We start from the raw sequence: 20,766 nt of genomic DNA on the forward strand, positions 1-20,766 counted from the left end.
ATAATATAATGTCAAACCTAAACAACACTGTCAATTTTATCCAATTAGGCAGGCTCTTGCACTACATAGTTGAAGGTAAATCTAAAGAAAGTCGGGCAGAAATTGGACAGAAAATTGTATAGTGTATGGCCAGCCTAAGATCTTTAAGTATATACTATAACAGCAGATCAGCTGCACACACAATCACACGCCCATATAATCAGCAGACAGCACAGACACATGAACGTTTCACATCAATTGTGTATTTATTGTTTGCATTAAGTAGGGGATGCGGGCTCTGATGTAAACTTTACAGGCACGGTTGTGTGTTAAATAAACAAGAGAGACAATATTGTGGCTTGTACTGCCCTCCCAGGGCTGTGTGCGACACAGAAAATGGACATTAGTCAGACATTCAAAGTGTCACTGTCACCCCTGAACGGGCTGAAAATTTCATCTTAATAAAAATCCAGAGTTGCAGAACTTCACAGTTGTAAATAGGCCCCCAAGTACCGCGTCCCAAATGACGCGATGTCATGAGTGATAACCAGGACAGTGGGGAGAGAAAACAACAGAGCATAAAACCAGAACAGTAAAAATAAACATATGTACATTATACAATCATTACATATATATACATAAAATTATATATAATAAAAATGCCCCATAAGGCTCGGGGAGGGCAAATAAAAAGGTTCCTTTGGCTCACAAAATCTGAAAAATTCTTAAAAATACATCAGCTAAACAATCTGCATATTCTGTAAATAAAGAGGCGGAGCAACAATAAAGTTTAAGCGTTTAGTAAGCGACAGCAGCCAATCAAAATTTAGCATTCATCAGCCTGGAGTGTTCTCTACTGGGCTAAGTTTTGGAGGTATCTGTTTTTTCTACATTATTACTAATTATCTTCCAGTGAGCTCCTGAAGGGATAACGCTGTAAGGGTCTGACTACCATGGCCGTACCTCAAACATAAGACAGGCCAAAATGTTCGGCAAAGTCTGGAGGATTTGGCTTTGGCAGTTAAGAGGTTACTTGACCTTCAAATGCAAAGTCCACCCACTAACTGGGGTACTAGGAGCTTGAATCACCCAGTAGCCCCACCCCTGAGGGTCTGGCTCCTGCCTAAAATGGATAAAAATTGTCAGGCTTCTCCAGCTCCTTTCTTCATTTATTCTTGTACAGAGTTAATGGGAAGGAAATGACAACCAAAAGATGATATAGACAATAACCATGGGGAAGGGGATCTGGGACTCCACATCTCTTAAAGGCATAGCAGAAAAAATCTTAGTATTGGGTGGACTGAACCTTTAAGGTTTAGATTTTCCTCTAATTTCTCTTCCTAAAATCCTGAATTTCAGAGGCATTGCCGTACATTGAGGCCAGAGTTCCAGCCAAAATACATTCTCTCTTTACGGTCAGTGAGGACGGTGTTGAAGCGTTTGCACTATTGAAGCTATGCGGTGCACAGTAAGCAAGTTTTAGAGTCTTGGGATGTGTACCGTGAGTATCTGTAGGAGCCCCGGGAGGAGGAGGGTGTTATAGAAAGGGGGAAGAGTCATGCTTTATTGCACAGTTGAAGGACTGGTTGAACGTGTGTAGAGTGCCCATGTTTTAGTAGCAGCTAAAAGTCGGGATTGGTACGCCATCCAGCGCAGATCATGGCGCTAATTTACACAATGGTGACTTGGTAAACTGGGCCTAGAGATAAGCCGGAGATTATGAATCAGAATAAACCCACCCTATGCTAAATAAATACACCAATAAATCTACGTATATTCCCTACAAGTGCTCCAAGAGCTGCTGTGCCTAGAGACAATGAGACAAATGTAAAGAATCAAAGTTTCTGGAGTTTTGCCTACAACTGGAGCTACCAGAAACCTACAATGGGAGATTGGTGAAGAGCTTTGCTCCTGGAGTGGTTATTCAATATTTAAGGTTGAGCTCCTGGAGGTGGAAATTTTCTTTTGCAACCCTGAGCTTCTGTAGTGGTTAATCTCTTCTTGCAGCTGAGCTCCTAGTAAGGGATATTCTCTTTTTCAAGGCTCAGCCCTTGGAGGGGGGTATTCTCTTTTTCACAGCTCAGCCCTTGAATATGGGGATTCTCCTTTTTAGGGCTCAGCTCCTAGGGGAAGGGTCTATGTTTTTTAAAGCTGAGCACCTAAAGAGTGTATTTTCTTTTTCAGAGCTGAGCTCCTATAAAGGGGGTATTGTTTTCACAGCGAGCTCCTGGAAGGGGGTATTTGCTCCTGGAGATGGGTATTCTCTTTTTCAAACACTCGGCTCCTGGAGGGGGTATTTTCTGTTTCAAGACTCGGCTGCTAGAGGGGGGGTAGTCTCTTTTTCACAGATCAGCTCTTGGAGGGTTTTTTTGCAGGACTCAGTTCCTGGAGCGGGGTTTTCTTTCAAGGCTCAACTCTTGGAGAGGATATTCTCTTTTTCAACATTTAGCTCCTGGAGAGGGTATACTTTTTTCAGGGCTGAGCTCCAGGAAGGGTTGTTCTCTTTTTCAAGACTGAACTCTTGGAGGTGGTATTCCGTTTTTCAAGGCTCACCACTTGGGAGGGTATATTCTCTTTTTAAAGGATTAACCATCGGAAGGGGGGATTCTCTTTTTCAAGGCTCAACTCTTGGAGGCAAAATTCTCTTTTTAAAGGCTCACCACTTGGAGGGGATATTCTCTTTTTCAAGGCTCACTACTTGGAGGGGATATTCTCTTTTTCAAGGCTCACCACTTGGAGAGGATATTCTCTTTTTCAAGGCTCAGCTCTTTAAGGGGGATTCTCTTTCTCAAGGCTCAAATCTTGGAGGCAGTATTCTCTTTTTCAAAGCTCACCACTTGGGGGCATATTCTCTTTTACAAGGCTCACCACTTAAAGGGGATATTCTCTTTTTCAAGGCTCAGCTCTTTAAGGGGGATTCTCTTTCTCAAGGCTCAAATCTCTGAGGCAATATTCTCTTTTTCAAGGCTCACCACTTGGATGGGATATTTTCTTTTTCAAGGCTCAACTCATGGATAAGTTATTCTCTTTTTCAAGGCTCAACTCTTGGAGGTGGTATTCTCTTTTTCAAGGCTCATCAATTGGAGGGGATATTCTGTTTTTCAAGGCTCAACTCTTGAAGGGGGATTTTCTTTTTCAAGGCTCACCACTTGGAGGGGATATTCTCTTTTTCAAGGTTCAATTCTTGGAGGCAGTATTCTCTTTTTCAAGGCTCACTACTTGGAGGGGATATTCTCTTTTTCAAGGCTCAACTCTTGAAAAGGGGATTCTCTTTTTCAAGGCTCACCACTTGGAGGGGATATTCTCTTTTTCAAGCCTCAACTCTTGAAGGGGGGATTTTATTTTTCAAGGTTCAACTCTTGAAGGGGTATTCTCTTTTTCAAGGCTTACCACTTGGAGGGGATATTTTTTTTTTCAAGGCTCAACTCATGAAGGGGGGATTCTCTTTTTTAAGGCTCAACTCTTGAAGGGGTATTCTCTTTTTCAAGGTTTAACTCTTGGAGGAGGTATTCGCTTTTTCAAGGCTCAGCTCCTGGAGGGGATTTACTTTTAAATTGCTGAGCTCCTTTTAGCCTGCCTGAGAACAATAGGCTGCATTTAGCTTCACAGCAAGTAAAGGTGGTCATAGATGGATCAAATCTCCCTTCTGAACCGGCCAAGATTCGATCCATCGATGGGCAGGGTGCTGGTACTGAAGTCACATCACACATACAGTATCTCCAAATTATAGAGTTTGGGCTGTACATTCATATCTATGAAATGGGTTTGGAGCTTATTGTATGATTAACTTGTACTTTAGAATTACTGGTTCTTTAAAAGACAGACAAGAATATGCTCATGTGTCCATGTACTGTAGTTCAGTTTAATATTTTAACCAATCAGAGTTCATCTCCTATATTGTTTAGAGTTCAGTAATTTGATACAATCTGGTTGTTCAGGTTTCTGGCAGTCTGTGCACTCACCATTTCCTGAATGCTGTGCAGTGTGTCTTTGGTTATACAGTATTCTTACACACAGGGATCTTATAAAAAAAAGGTCTGACATAACACATTATACTCAATAAATGGTTTGAAGATGGCAACTCGCTGATGACCTACTGGGAGCAGCTTGTGTCATTTTATATGTTAATATACATATAGATGTTTACTTAAAAAACTGTAGGCTTGATTAATAAAGAGTTATATAGCCATTCACACTTGGCTACTAGATAAAGCTAAGTATTGTAGGAAATTCCTATGTTAAGTAGTGCCATCTAGTGGCCAAATGCAGTATGTTCAGTTTAAAATTGATCATTTACATTCGAACAGGACAGGATATACCCTATTTACATTCATTTTCTGCCCTATTCTCAAACTTTAACTGGGTGAATGGCTATGTGAATTATTTTATAAATCAACCCACAAATCCTTATATAAAAGTAGTTTAGTAAAAGGGGGGGGGGTCATAATAAATAATAAGTCCTGTTTCAGGAATTTCATCCCACAGTACACATATAATGCACTATTTGTAAAAGAAAATGTTAACAGGGTAACTCCATTCACAAATGGTATTTCAGTATTTGGTGGATTCTGGATAGTTCCTGGGTCTGCACACTTGCTCTGCCCATTATGAAGAGTTTCCACCATCCCAATGCTGAGTTCCTGGGACATCACATCTGCCCATTATGAAGGGATTCCACCATCGCTTCTGGAGTTTTATTCTACATAAGGAAGAAAGGGCATATTCGAATAGCAGCAAGAGAAGGGAGACTCTGGGGTGGTTAGGTACTGAGGCAGGAGCTGTGATAAGGAGACCTCCTCAGTGAAAGTTCCATGAAATATAGGAAGTCAAACAATTAGACTCCATCTTTTACTTAAATATTACAATCCTGCCATATTGCGACTGTCTATTGCTATTTTTAATTTTCCTTTGGCATCCAGTTGGTGTTTTTATTTGCCACTGGAGAGCAAAAATCTCCAGGGAAAATGTGGAGTAGAAAATCTTTAGGTGAACCTAGATGAGGCACAGTGCCTTATTGGTTCGGAGAACTCCATAATAACAAAACCTAACTGCTAAAATATAACACATATAGAGTAATGTTAACTGCCACAGAAACTATCTGTATATATCATTAAAACATATTCAGGCCGCACTCACACCTATAGGTGATACATGATAGTGTCAATATTCATGCACCAATACACATTGGTAAACCCAATCTACTTTCATTTTTTTATTTTTGCATGTGCATCTCCATGCCCTATTGGCCTTCAACACATATCAACACATCAAAATATGTACAAGAACATGACCCTTCTATTCGACTGGAAGCACAATTCATTTATTTGTACCTGTGTTGCAATGGGAAAAATGCGTTCCTGTGTATTTTTGGATTTGTGTTGAAGGTCCACAATAAGTAGAGGAAACACATGTAGACCAATGGATGGAGATGTGGATTACATTATGCATGCCTAGGTGTGAATGATCCCTTTGTTTTTTTCTTTTGTGTACCAGATTACTGCAACTTGGAGACACTTGAAGGGCCGCAGAATATTTTCTTCTGAGCAACAAAATGAAAAAGTCTTAATGGCTTTTGAATCATAAAGGAAACCTGTGAGGACCAACATGGGAGCTGCCAGTGACTTTTTTTTGTAAGTCAGGCTCTCAGGACTCTTCTTCATCCCCAGTTTCACAACCAAGAGAGTTACTGACCAGCACCATGAATAATGGGTAGTTAGACTTTTCAATATAGGTGGATGCTTGTTTCAGATTAGTAAGGGGTAAATCGGGTTCAGGATGAAGAGGATACCCCCAGAGCCGGTACCATTAACAAGCAAGTCAGGCTTGGCAGCTCTTGTATGTTAAGTCTTCACAGGTTCTGTTGTACAACACATTTGGACCTCATTTGTTGAAACTGCCTAAGCTGTTAGAGGGCCGCAGGCAGCAAAAGTTTACAATACACATTTAAGCACCTGCTTTAGATGTTTGCTGGTTTAAGAAAATGATGGAGGAGTACACCACCTGTGGTCAACCTGCTAACCTCCAACAACTGAGGAACTACAACCCACAACATGGCTTCCAGGTGCTCTTATGCGTAAGGTAGCAGGATGGCACTAATCCCAAAATTTAGCTGCATGATATAATCAGGTCCCGGGACGGTCAGGATACAGAAGAGCTAGGACTAAGTCTCCGGAAGCTGGGCAAGCGCCGACAGGGAATACAGGATGGTGGAGTTCTAGTTTAAGAAATCGATGCTAGCTTTCACGCTTTTTGAGGTGGTGATGTCAAGGGCGGTGGCTTTGATCTCAGTGTCCCCAAATTGCATGATGGTTTGGATCTCCCTGCGTGTTGGGACTGGCGTGCTGTCCACCCCAGTCAGGTCAAGCTTCAAGGTGCCGCACTTCCGTACACCAGGGTCGGTGATGAAGTTGACGTCTTCCCGCTCAGAGCAGTAGACATTGATGATGATGAGCAGTTGGGAAGGTTTGGCCGGCGTGTAGCTGCGTTTCACCGTCTCCCCCAGAGCCACAGACTGATCAGACAGAATGAATTTATCCAGCACATCTGTGCACCACCGTGTGCCGTCTTTCAGCAGAAGCTTCTCTGCTGGGTGCTTCCCCTCCACATAGCGGTTGAGGACCCCAACTCCGTACGTCATGGGCGAGCGCCGAACTTTAATGACAGCTGGATCCAGGCCGAATAAAACAGCTCCCTTCAAGATGGTCAAACCCACGTCATGAGGGATGATGACACGGCATTGATTGCCGAATGCCTGCTGCACAGCTAACTGGAGCAAAGGAGATTCTGCAAACCCGCCAACCAGAAAGAGGAACTTGACCCCGCTTACCTCTGGCTTCTGGAACAGGTTGGCTGAAAGACAAAAAAACACCATGGCCATGTTTTTTACCCATAGAGGCAACTTTTTATTCCAAATAACATATTGATTCCTTTTTTTTTCCTATAGTTCTACTTTAACTTTTACTCCCAATATGCCACAAAAAAAAACATTATTATGGGAAATGCAAGATAAATTCAACATATATTGCTGCTTAAGGCTGGCCATACATTATACAATTTTCCTGAGATTTGTGCTTTAGATTTACCAAAAACCATATAATATGAGGTCAAATCTAAACAACACTTTCAATTGTATCTAATTAGGTAGGCCTTTGAACTACATAGTGGAAGGTAAATCTAAAGGAAATTGGGCAGAAATTGGTCAGAAAATTGTAAGAAAATTGTATAGTGTATGGTCAGCCTAACTCAGAGACATGATCCCTACCCCTACAGAGCAGTGATCCCTCCCTCTTGCTCTCTTCAAACAGCAGTACAGATTTGCAATAATAGAGAGAAAGTCTGAAGGCAAACAGCTTCTGTTTAGGAAACCTGTAGTGCTCTATGATTATCATGTCATGTGTGCTATCCATATTAAATGTTTATTTGTAAATCAAAGATCGTATATAAATGGTGAAAACAGTTTTAAACCATCAATTTTAAAATGTATGAACTTGGAAAAAAAATAAAAACTATTAAAGACATAGAAAAATAATTGTTGCTGAAATACTCCATCACTTAACATTGTCTCTATTTTAGCTTCCTCCCCTTAACATAGCCCCCGACTTACATAAGTGTTCAATTATGTGATCCACGGTTGGCTTGAATAGGGCATTCATTGCGTCGGGGTTCATTCTCAGCATTCCCTGCGAAGACCACTTGACAAAATCCACACTGCGCGGGAGAAGAGGTGTCAGCAAAGAATGTTGCATTATCTGCACAAAATATTCAATATTCAAGGGCACATTTTTCACATAGTTCTGAGCTGGAGGCCCCCTTATTATACCTGAGACTGTTTATATAGTTGTAAAATGTGCCAGCTGTGATAACATGCCGTGTCTGGGACCATGGAGGAGGAGGGGGCAATGCGTGGGTGGAATACCTGGTTATCATAACGGGAGTTCTGGATCATGGGAAATGAAGGGTGCTCAATATGGGATATAGTGAAGCACAATAGCCCATCTTAACAGCAAATGTGTAGCACTACCCCTTTGGAGTCGCTGAGTTTTGGGTCCCCCTAAAGCTCTGCACAGCCAGGCAAGACACTCTTTGCACACTGGAGACAGTAAATAGTCCTTGAGCTTGGTTTTGTTGTTTTATTAAGGGGTTAACAATTTGGATGGGGTCTAGGGGTATATGGGATGCCCAAGAAAAATAAACTTGGGGACAACTTTGAGCAACTGTGTACAAAAATGTGAACAAGAGTAGTCTGTTGTCCTCTCAGAGCACTCAAAACTCTTTGGTGTACCTTCTCAGACCCTATATGAATCCTCCTCTTCACCCAGCTGCCTCGGGGTATTCCCTGTGCAAGGCGCCCAAGAACTGTAGCTGTACAACAGTCCCCGATGAAGACTAGTTGGATATTGCACCTGACTGCTCTCTCGCCTTATCTGGCCCAGGGGGTATAGGAGTATTCACTCTGTCTTTCCCTTTTTGTGCGGTAGGTGGTGGCTGCCTTCAGGCCTTATGCTGGGCTGGCTTCCCTGCTTCACAGGCCATCCTCTGAAGGTGAACAAAGTGCTGAATTTGTAAAGCTTGTCTGAGAGTTAAGAAAAAAGGGGGCAGAGAGCTGAAATTACACTCTGCAAAGATCAGTGAGGAGAGAGCTGATTGGAGGGAAGAGACACACCCCCTCCACACAGTTCAGAGGAACAGAGCTGAGGCTGTTAATCTGCTGGAGGTCCCTCCCGTCACCATTTTCCTCTTGGTGTCAGGAAAACTTGTCAGAAGTGAATCATGATGATAGAAGAGGAATGAAGCAGCAGACAGAAATGACAGTGCTCCTAAAGCGATTCTAAAGGTAATTTTTTTTTTTTTTTTGGAAAATAACAAACTTGTCTATACTTAACTATTGTGTGTAATGGGTTTGCACAAAGCAGCCTGGATCCTCCTCTTCTTGGGTCCCCAGCAGGCTCTCCTGACCCCTTCCCTCCCTCCTGTAGGGTTCCCCCACAACAAGCAGACTGCTATGGGGGCATCCGCTGCTCCATGTGTCCATTCACACACGGAGCTGTGGATTGGTCCTGCCCCCTCTCCCCTCATTGGCTGACTAGCTGTGATTGACAGCAGTGGGAACCAATGGCTCCCGCTTACTGTCTCAGCCAATGAGGATGCAGAGACCCAGGACAGCCGAGGCCGTCATTCCCATTGCCGGATCGTGATGAGGCTCAGGTAAGTATTGAGGGGGCTGGGGGATCTGCTGCACACAGAAGGTTTTTTACCTTCATACATAGAATGCATGAAGGTAAAAAACCTTCAGCCTTTACAAGCACTTTAACTGAGACAAGTAAACACTATGGAAGGAGATGCTTTGTTCATTTTTCATGTCAGAGGTTTACAACCACTTTAAAATTAAAATATATAACAATATCCTTATACCTCCCAGTAACAATTCAACATAAAGACAATATGCTGCATTATTACTGTGAGCAATATAGGATTTTTATATATTTTTAATTAATTGTGATATTAATTATAAAAGTAGATTGATTTTATTATATAGGCTGTGTTAGGTACTTTTAAAGTCTGTCTTTTCCTTTGGTGATGTGTACTATGTTCTAACTGGGATTTGGTATTATAATTAACATCTTTAAAAGGGATTTAGCCTTTGACCTCCCTCGTGACAGGTTTCCTTTAGGTTGTGAGTGGAAGGAATGGGTATAGAGAACATAATATAATTCATTTATGACACATATTTATATATAGCGCCAAACCAAAAGACCCCGGTGCTGCAAGGCAGGAGGGCTAACCACTAGGCCACTGTGCAGACCATGCATAATCCATTACAATGTGACCCAATCAAAGACGGCAGCATTGTCTCCATACTGCTGAGCTGTCATTGTGTACCTCCCTGACTGATTGCATGGAAAGGACAGATGGCTGCACTCCCTCCCCCCACTTTATTTTCTGCATTGCCGGTAAATAGCGCTGTGTTCACACCATGTGATCCAGAGTGGGCCAGATTATAAGACCTGTGCATTGCGGTAACGTGCAGTAAAGTATAATTTAGAGAGGCATAACAACGCACAACTAAAGTACCTGCAACACACCACAACGCACAACTAAAGTACCTGCAACACACAACGCACAACTAAAGTACCTTTAACACACCACAATGCACAACTAACGTACCTGCAACACACCACAATGCACAACTAACGTACCTGCAACACACCACAATGCACAACTAAAGTACCTTTAACACACCACAACGCACAACTAAAGTACCTGCAACACACCACAACGCACAACTAAAGTACCTTTAACACACCACAACGCACAACTAACGTACGTGCAACACACCACAATGCACAACTAACGTACCTGCAACACACCACAACGCACAACTAACGTACCTGCAACACACCACAATGCACAACTAACGTACCTGCAACACACCACAATGCACAACTAACGTACCTGCAACACACCACAATGCACAACTAACGTACCTGCAACACACCACAACACACAACTAAAGTACCTGCAACACACCACAACGCACAACTAAAGTACCTGCAACACACCACAATGCACAACGTACCTGCAACACACCACAATGCACAACTAAAGTACCTGCAACACACCACAACTAAAGTACCTGCAACACACCACAACGCACAACTAAAGTACCTGCAACACACCACAATGCACAATTAAAGTACTAGCAACACTACACAACACTACAGCCGACTATGGTGTAGTATTTTTATTATTGTAAAAATAGCATCTACATGGAGCTTGAAACAAACACACTTACAAAAGATGGTCGCCGAACCATCCTGAGGAGGTCCCTTTGATAATGTGTATGTGCACGAAACACGTCAGAGAGGAGCCTATGCGCTGACGTCACGCCGCCGAGTCAATACGGTGGTCCAGCGGCCATCTTTGTAAGTGTGTTTGTTTCAAGCTCCATGTGTACGCTATTTTTTACAATAATAAAAATACTACACCATAGGAATTGGCCATATTGGATCCGGGATCGAGCCATACTGTGGAGGAATCATCTGTTTCTATAGAGGGATTTCCATATAGAGTTCAGCTGTATATGTCATATATCCATTCTGGCTGTGGAAAGGTTTCACCTTCTGGAGGATTTCCTATTTGAGTGCTCATTTATTCTGTACTTCTGGTGAGTGCATTAGGAGGAAGAATTGTCACGGATTCACCTACCACTTGATGTCACTCCATTATTCAACACCTTTTTGGACACTATAAATATTGTTTGTGCTTTATTGATAATATTATACGCACTTTTATTTGGTCACGCATGTCACCTATTTTTATGCTATAATTTGTTTACGTTACTTTTGATACTCACATTAGCGCTGCACTTTCTTTCTTCTAGATATTTTTGTCTGTACTAGAGTTGCATATTCACAACCTCGGTTCACACTGATGCGACTTGTCATGTGACTTACAACACAAAGTCACATGACAAGTTAAAACGTTAATTTTAATGGGTGCCATCCTAATCAATGCGACTCAAACCACAGCGGCTTGAAAAAAAGGTCTTGGTCTACATTTTTGCATTTTTGGTACGACTTCAGTGTCATAGACTGCTATGTTAAAATCACAAAAGTCCCAAGGCTTGTCTTAATCTATGCAACTTAGATGCGACAGTACCTTACTTCAGAGGGTTTTTACCCAAAGCCAAAGTCACACTGAAGTTGCATTGAAGTCGCAATGCAAAGTCACTCCAGAAGTCGCACAACCTTCATGTCGCAGCAGTGTGAACCAAGCCGTAGTCTTCCAGTAACAGGGAATATTGCACAGGAAATGCCTCATTTCTAGAGCACAGACAGGCGGACTTACTTGCTTTTGCGCAGTGCATGCTCCACGCTGTGACCCCGGAATTTCTTGTAATAATCAATGAAGGAAAAGGGTAAGGTGATATTTAGTGGGTTGGTCCTCTCTGGTGCGGCAGCTCTTTTGCGCGACTCGAAGGCAATCATGAGATCTACCCAGGCAGCTGGGCGCTTCACCTTAAACTGATCGATGAAATCATCTCCAAAAATTTTACAGAGTAGTTTCTCAAACTCGTAGTCAACTCCTAGAGAGCCATAAGGTCCCCCTAACATAGAAAAGTTGCTGTTATTCAGTGATCTATATACAAGTTTTATTGTCACAAAATGATAATTATAGTTTAATTTTTAGAGATGAGAGCACAATGGGATGGATATCCGGGGAAAATGTTTGTCATATCTTTCCTTGGGTCGCTCCCTCAGATTCCATCTGCAACATTTTATAGCAACTAAATTAATAATCTAAACAATGTACTAATTATTATCTATATTATTTTCTTGTTATAATTACATTGCCGTTCTTTTCATTTGCAGCAGATATATAACTGCCACTGAATTTGGTCTAAATATACATTTTGTTGCCAAAGACTTAGGGGTTTATTTATAAAAGATCTGTTGTGTGAATGTCTCAACGTTTGCACAGCCATGTCTAATATGTTTCTTTCCTATGATCATCAACTCCATCTAGAGGCCATAATGCGGTATTTTCCTGATTGGGGTATTCCAGGAAAATACTGCATTATGGCCACTAGATGGAGTTGATGATTATAGGAAAGAAACATATTAGACATGGCTGTGCAAATGCTGAGTCAGTCACAAGCAGATTTTTTTATATACAGTGGGGATCGAAAGTTTGGGCACCCCAGCTAAAAATTTGTATTAATGTGCATAAAGAAGCCAAGGAAAGATGGAAAAATCTCCAAAAGGCATCAAATTACAGATTAGACATTCTTATAATATGTCAACAAAAGTTAGATTTTATTTCCATCATTTACACTTTCAAAATAACAGAAAACAAAAAAATGGCGTCTGCAAAAGTTTGGGCACCCTGCAGAGTTAATATCTTGTACTGCGCCCTTTGGCAAGTATCACAGCTTGTAAACGCTTTTTGTAGCCAGCCAAGAGTCTTTCAATTCTTGTTTGAGGTATCTTTGCCCATTCTTCCTTACAAAAGTCTTCCAGTTCTTTGAGATTTCTGGGCTGTCTGTCACGCACTGCTCTTTTAAGGTCTATCCATAGATTTTCAATTATGTTGAGGTCAGGAGATTGTGAAGGCCATGGCAAAACCTTCAGTTTACGCCTCTTGATGTAATCCCCCGTGGATTTCGAGGTGTGTTTAGGATCATTATCCATTTGTAGAAGCCATCCTCTCTTTAACTTCAGCTTTTTCACAGACGGCATCAAGTTACCATCCAAAATTTGCTGAAATTTTATTGAATCCATTTTTCCTTCTACTCGTGAGATGTTCCCTGTGCCACTGGCTGCAACACAACCCCAAAGCATGATTGATCCAACCCCATGCTTAACAGTTGGACAGAGGTTCTTTTCATTAAATTATGTGCCCCTTCTTCTCCAAACGTACCTTTGCTCATTCCGGCCAAAAAGTTCAATTTTAACCTCATCGGTCCACAGAACTTGTTTCCAAAATGCATCAGACTTGTCTATATGTTCATTTGCAAAGTTCAAACGATGATTTTTGTGGTGAGGACGTAGAAGAGGTTTTCTTCTGATGACTCTTCCATGAAGACCATATTTGTACAAGTATCTCTTTATAGTGGAATAGTGTACCACAACTCCAGTGTCTGCCAGATCTTTCTGGAGGGATCGTGCAGTCAAACGTGGGTTTTGAATTGTTTTTCTCACAATCCTGCGAGCTGTTCTGTCTGATATTTTTCTTGGTCTTCCAGATCTTGCTTTAACTTCCACTGTTCCTGATGACTGCCATTTCTTAATTACATTCCGAACAGAGGATATTGACATCTGAAAACGCTTTGCTATCTTCTTATAGCCTTCTCCAGCTTTGTGAGCGTCAACTATTTTCAGTTTCAGGTTTCTAGACAACTGCTTAGAAGAACCCATGGTGCTGATTGTTGGGGCAAGGTCAGATGAGTCTGGGCATTTAAAACCTTTGAGATTGACATAACCTGGTCTTCCCAGACGATGATTGAGAACAATCCATGACACTGGCAGGTCTCAGCTTTGCAAAGGGGGCAGTGCATGCTATAAATTCTGCAGGGTGCCCAAACTTTTGCAGACGCCATTTTTTTGTTTTCTGTTATTTTGAAAGTGTAAATGATGGAAATAAAATCTAACTTTGGTGACATATTATAAGAATGTCTAATCTGTAATTTGATGCCTTTTGAAGATTTTTCCATCTTTCCTTGGCTTCTTTATGCACATTAATACAAATTTTTAGCTGGGGTGCCCAAACTTTCGATCCCCACTGTATATGTATACAGACCCCAAATATTTACAAGAAACCAAAGTGTTTTGGGGAATAAGCCCCACCTTATCATCAGGGTTGGAATAAAAAAGAAACAATGTATATAGACTCTAATATTGATAAGTAATTTGGTGTTATGATGGAAGTTGAATTGGCACAGCTCAACCAGCTGCTGCTGAGTGCTGTGCAAACTCAACCACTATAATAACACCCAATTACTTATTGAACTTAGAATCCACATTGTTTCTTATTACTCAAACCCTGATGAAGGGCGACACTTGGCCCCTGAAACGTGTTTCATAATTGCCTTTGGAATAAACGTCATCTTTAATATCAGGACTCACAATGTGGTACTTCAATTCTAGATTCATTCATCTTCATTACAACCCATTGTGACTTAACAAGTTCTTAGGGACGTAGAAGTCAGTCTGATATCCAGATCACCTATCCTCACCCCACCATCATACTATGGGATGATATCAACAATATAACATTTATATGTAACAAGAAGTTGCAATAATAAATTAAAATAAGATTTTGCTATTGTATTGCAATTGCTGGTTCTTTATATTACAGGTCAGGTTTTGCAGCAAGGGCACAACTACAGTCACAGCAGCTGAATGGGGTCCCAGGTTGAAGAGGGGGCCCATTTCAATTTTCAATAGACATCGAAAAATTGCCAAGTCAGTTGTTAAGAAGTGCAGACTTCTGCACATGGATCCATCTGCCTAACCTGACTTTTTAACAACTGCCCCAGGAGGAGAAGGTCTTAACCTTTGGTACGCAGCACAGGAGGAGAAGTTTTTGAGGTGCTCTGTTTTGACCAGCTGACCTACTGAGATTGCACAACTATAATCTTCACTAGTGAAAAGGGGTAAAAAAAAGCACCCAAAGAGGGGTACATTATAGGTTGTCCATCTCCAAACATCTTAAGGGGTTTCCCACAGGGCTTCGTTAAGGACCCTTCTAAGACAGGAAGCCCATATCTATACTTTGCTATGGGGTTCTCTGTTAGTAATGGCTTTGTAGGACTACAGAAAACTGCCAACTAGATGTCACTGAACCTGCTGACTAATCAAATTCCCTAAAGACATATTAGGAAAGCCTCTCCCGCACACCCAAGCAAGGCACCTTGTCTCAGTGTTGAGTGAGAAGGACCTCTTCACCTTATCCAGTCTTTGAAAAAGGATTTAGGGGTTTCTAGGGGGGAAATATAGGAATCTGGAAGCCCCCTTTAGGATAAAAGGGACTCCAGATTTCCCCCCTCTCCCAGGTAATGAGTACAGGGGTACATTAGTTCCCAAATAGAACTCCATGCACACTCGGTGTTTAACCGCGGGTAAGGGCACAGTTGGGCCATTCAGCCCCACTATCAGAAGCTGTTAACACTCTATGAGAGTCTAACAACTGCTGTGGCTGGACAGTGCTGGGCAGTACACTACGTTTAGGGTAGTATGCACCCAGGAACAAACACCGGTAACACAAGAAATCTACGTGCTGCATATTCATCCCTGGGAGCATAGGGCCCTAAATGTATAGAATGCAGAGAGCTCAGCCCAGTCTCAGTGGCTTTCAGAATCTCATACAGCCAGGCCAGCGAGGATGGACAGCACACCCACCAGTGGCTATATGCCACAGCTCCATACACGGAGGCCAAAAGCCCTTGTAAATAGTGTACCCCATCATCAATCACGTCATCCAGCGATCTAAATCCTTGTCAGTCATAACGAAGATGTTTCCATACCAGCCGATGATGTTTTTCTGCGACATTACAACCACAAAACAGATCCCCAGTGCTGTGGGAAGGTAAAAAAGGGATCGTAGGTGACATCATTGACCAAATATGGTTATGGATAAATTTGGTTAAAGATGTTTTACCTGGGATCCCTGGTTCTTTGTTTACATTCTAGCAGTCAAAGATTCGGGATGGTGATCTGGCCAGTTAGCAGCAATTTGTTTGGGGATCCGTGAATAGGCTTGGTTCAGTTCAAAACCCAATCTCCTCCCTAATGGTCAGGTGTGCACCATAAAGTGTTGGTCAAGACAATGACATTTCGACAGTGACCCTTCCATAAATGTTCCTCTATAACTCCCTACCTCATATACTTCTCCCACAAAGATCTGTTCATGCTCTGTACCTGAAGCTTTGTAGAGCTCCTTCAGATGACCTTCCGGTAGGCGGATCTGATGCACTGTAAGGTCTACAGTTCCTCCGCCGCAGTCTACCACCACATACTTGTCACCTGGAAGAGGCAAGTCACAAAGATGTCTGATCCACAATACCGACACACATCAAAAATTTCAGACAGCTTCCTATATATGCCACACCAATTGGACACAGCTACCTGCGCATATATATATATATATATATATATATATATATATACATATACACACACACAAACATACACATATACACATATATATATATATATACACACACACACACACACATTCTCTGGCCACTTTATTAGGCACGCCTGTTCAATTGCTTGGTAACACAAATTGCTAATCAGCCAATCTCATGGTAGCAAATCAATGCATTTAGGCATCTAGAAGTGATGAAGGCAACTTGCTGAATTTCAAACAGACCTTCAGAATGGGGAAGAAAGGGGATTTCATTGACTTTGAATGTGGCATGGTTGTTGGTGCCAGAGGGGGCTGGTCTACGTATTTAAAAAACTGCTGTTCTACTGAGATTTTCACGCACAACCATCTATAAGGTTTACAAAGAAAGGTCCAAAAAAAAGAAAATATCCATTGAGCAGCAGTTGTGTGGAGGAAAATGCTGTGTTGATGTCAGAGGAGAATGGGCAGACTGGTTTAATGTTAAATGTATTATGCAAAAGACTAAATATCCCAGCAATACACAATACTGCAATGCAGAATACCATCAGCTATAGAGAACTACAAATCCCAGCAATACATAATGCAGCAGTGCAGAATACCACCAGCTATAGAGGACTACAAATCCAGAGCCCCATCAGAGTCCCCCTTTACATCAGGTGCCCCATCAGAGTCCCCCTTTACATCAGGTGTCCTATCAGAGTCCCCCTTTATATCAGGTGTCCCCTGGGAAACACTCGCCCCCACATTATTTCCACTAGCCAAATGCAAGCAGGCGAGTGGACATTTTGAGCCCTGATCTACAGTATGTGCCATCATTGCCTGGATATATGGACAGGCTGTGGCTGAACTATACATACTTTCTCTTTACATGATTACATTTCCAAAGTGTTACTTCTGCTCAAGTATCCCATTATAATTTATAACTATTAGATTGTAAGCTCTTATGAGCAGGGCATTCTTAAGCCTCTTGTTTTTTTTTTATTGTATTGTAACTGTACTGCCTCCCTTTATATTGTAAAGTGCTGTGCAAACTGTTGGCGCCATATAAATCCTGTATAATAATAATTATAAAACCAGGCATGGCGGGAAGGTATCAGAGGTATCTAGGCGCAGGGTTCAGGTCAGTGCACACACCATACAGCCTTGTAAATGATGAGGAGGTGCACACCTGGTGCCTGCACTGTAGCTCACACATACATTTCAGGCAGGAAATCTGAACTTGATGAAAATGTTGGAGAGTTGGCTCCCACCTTCAGAACCCGGTGTGGGTTTGTTTGGTGAATGGTGGCATCATTATACCCAATCTTATGAATACTGAAGATACTGCCATTGTCAGGAAAGGTGAACAATGATTTTACCTTCCTCCAGCTCTGACCATAACTCTCCAATCACGTTCTCCACCATAAAAATTCGGCTCTGCCGGTTCCTCCGCGTGTGGTCCTTAGCTGAGCACACAGAAGAGAAGAGACACCATCAGCACCCCCAATGTACACTTCCAGTGAAGGCAATATGAATACAGAATGCTGTTCCCTAACTGACTGCTTCATTTTCCCTTTATCTCCCTGTGAGGAAATATTATACTGTCTGAGGACTCTCCCTCAGTACTGCAGCAGCAGACATCGTGACCTGTGCAAAGCAGTGGCAAGGAACATAATTGTGATGCTGAGCCTACATGATTGAAAGAACTGAAAACCAATGAATGAAAGGGGTGGGCCAGAGACAGTCAGGCTTGGGAGGAAGAGCTAGATGATGCTGGATGTCCTCCAGCCCAGGAAATGAGGCAGGCTCTATCTGACTTGCTGCAGCTTCCAATGCTCACAGTGTACAGTGAAATCAGAGTAATTTCATTCCAGGAGAGGAGCAGGTACTGTGCAAGGCTTTAGGTCAGATTTAGCCTTCACTTAAAGCAGGGGCCTCCAAACTTTATAATCAAAGTGCCAGTTTACTGTCCTTCATTCTTTAGCGTAGCCATCGGGAGTAGAAAATGTCCTGGCATCAGTGGGAGTAAACAATACCCCATCTTTGGTGTCAGTGAGAGGAATTTTGCCCCATTGATGGTGTCATTGGAAGAAATTGGGCTCCATTGTTGGTATCAGTGGGCTTCATAGTTGGTATCATTGGGAGGAACTGTGCCCCATCATTGGTATCATTGTTAGGCATTGTATCCCTTTTGTTGGTGTTATAAGATGAAATAGTGCCCCAGGGGCTGGATAAAAGCAAGCAAAGGGCCACATCCGGCCCAGGGGCCACAGTTTGGAGATCACTGACTTAAAGCATGCACACCTGATAACACTCATGATTAGAATCAGCACATTTATAACATACATCTTAAGAACTCTTATAATAAAATCTAAAGGTTTCAAGGTCTGCACAGCCACCATGGTCATTACAAGGAGCTCCCACTATCCCTGCTGGATTATCATCTTTATCCATGAAGAATGCGGCAAGAAGTATCTCTCCTTGGTGCAGCAGAAGGGATGAGACTCCAAGATGACAGCTGGGAATCATTGTTTAGATCTGACATCTGATACTTTATCCAAAACAACTTCAGGATTCTTGTGTTTGCTGAGAGTAGAGATGGATGGATGGTGTTGCGTTACTGTACTGACAATTGCGTGGTCATGTAACGCTGGACCCAAATTAAATTTACGTCCTTTTTTCCTACAAATGGAGCTTTCTTTTGGTGGTATTTGATAGCCTTTGTGTTTTTTATTTTTTGCGCTATAAACAAAAAAAGACCAGCAATTTTGAAAAAAAAAATTATATTTTTTCCTTTTTGCTGTAAAACATGTCCAGTAAAAAAAAGTAAAAAAAAATGTTGTCATAAATTTAGCCCAAAATGTATTCTGCTACATCTGCTACAAAAATCCTAATATGTGATGTGTAAATTAATTGGTTTAAGTGAAAGTTATAGTGTTTACAAATGGCATTTTTTTAATATATATATATATATATATATATATATATATATATATATATATATATATATATTGGAATTTTTTTGGCGGTGATCAGCAACTTATAGCAGGACTGCGGCGGGCATTCTGACACTAAGGGGGGGGGAACTGACTTGGCGTCAATGACATCTCCAGTGACACCAATACAGTGATTGGTGCTAATAGAAAGCACTGACACTGTACTAATGGCACTGGGCAGCAAGGGGTTAACATGTGGGGTGATCAAAGGGTTAACTGTATGCTATTTTACTGTGTGCTGTGTGTGCTTTACATTGTAAGCACACTACTTTGTGTGGCTCACATTGGAGGTATTTCCTCTCACTTCCTGTTCGACTATGGGACCGGACATGAAAAGAAATCTCCCCAATAGAACACAGATGGCAAAAAAACTGACAAGGTTTATAACCCTCCCTCACTCTATCCAAAATGAAAAGATGTTTTTTCCTTTAGTTTTGCTTTAAAGATTTACAACAATGTAGAAATAGTGCATCAGAGAGGTTTTAGAGAACTCATACAGACTGGACTGCGATTGTATTTGGAAAATGTAAAAGAGAAATGTAGGAAATGGGTTTAAAATGGAAATTTCCTTTAATGTAGTAACAAAATAACAGCTGAGCCATTATCATGAACAGATTGCTGGTACAGACAATTAATAGATATCACTTAGTGAAGCTGTACTGTCTCATTGATACCAATGTAACCACATCCTAGAGATTTACTATTCAGGCAGCAGGTGGCGCTCTCCACATACTAATGAGACACACAGAGCTGTGACTCATCCTCAATGATGGAAGGCAGCAAGTTATTATAATAATTACATAGACTTTATATAGCATCAACAATATGCACAGCGCTTTACAAAATATATTGGGCTGGCTGGGTTCATTCACATCTATGTGTTTCAGGAACGCACACATAATAGCGTGCTTAAAGTCTTACTAAACCCAGGACCCCGCATTCACTATATCTGGTCTCCCCGGACCCTGCATTCACTATATCTGGTCTCCCCGGACCCTGCATTCACTATATCTGGTCTCCCCGGACCCCGCATTCACTATATCTGGTCTGCCAGGACCCTGCATTCACTATATCTGGTCTCCCCGGACCCTGCATTCACTGTATCTGGTCTCCCCAGACCCTGCATTCACTATATCTGGTCTGCCAGGACCCTGCATTCACTATATCTGGTCTGCCAGGACCC

General features: G+C 41.8%; 1 protein-coding gene across 1 annotated transcript in view; it reads right to left on the minus strand.

Moving 5' to 3' along the window:
* Positions 1-222: 222 nt before the first annotated feature.
* Positions 223-20,766, minus strand: part of LOC149445231 (heat shock 70 kDa protein 12A-like) — a 95,934-nt gene continuing 75,390 nt past the window's right edge. The window contains exons 8-12 of the mRNA XM_089654068.1: positions 17,967-18,053; positions 16,398-16,502; positions 11,827-12,085; positions 7,583-7,686; positions 223-6,828 (exon numbers count right to left, since the gene is read on the minus strand). Of these exons, the coding sequence (XP_089510194.1) occupies positions 6,194-6,828; positions 7,583-7,686; positions 11,827-12,085; positions 16,398-16,502; positions 17,967-18,053 (1,190 nt within the window). The 3' untranslated portion in view covers positions 223-6,193. The remainder of the gene's footprint in view (positions 6,829-7,582; positions 7,687-11,826; positions 12,086-16,397; positions 16,503-17,966; positions 18,054-20,766) is intronic.

Source organism: Staurois parvus, unplaced genomic scaffold, assembly GCF_062004578.1.
Source record: "Staurois parvus isolate SC_StPar_1 unplaced genomic scaffold, SC_StPar_1.0 ptg000737l, whole genome shotgun sequence".
Classification (NCBI taxonomy): domain Eukaryota; kingdom Metazoa; phylum Chordata; class Amphibia; order Anura; family Ranidae; genus Staurois; species Staurois parvus.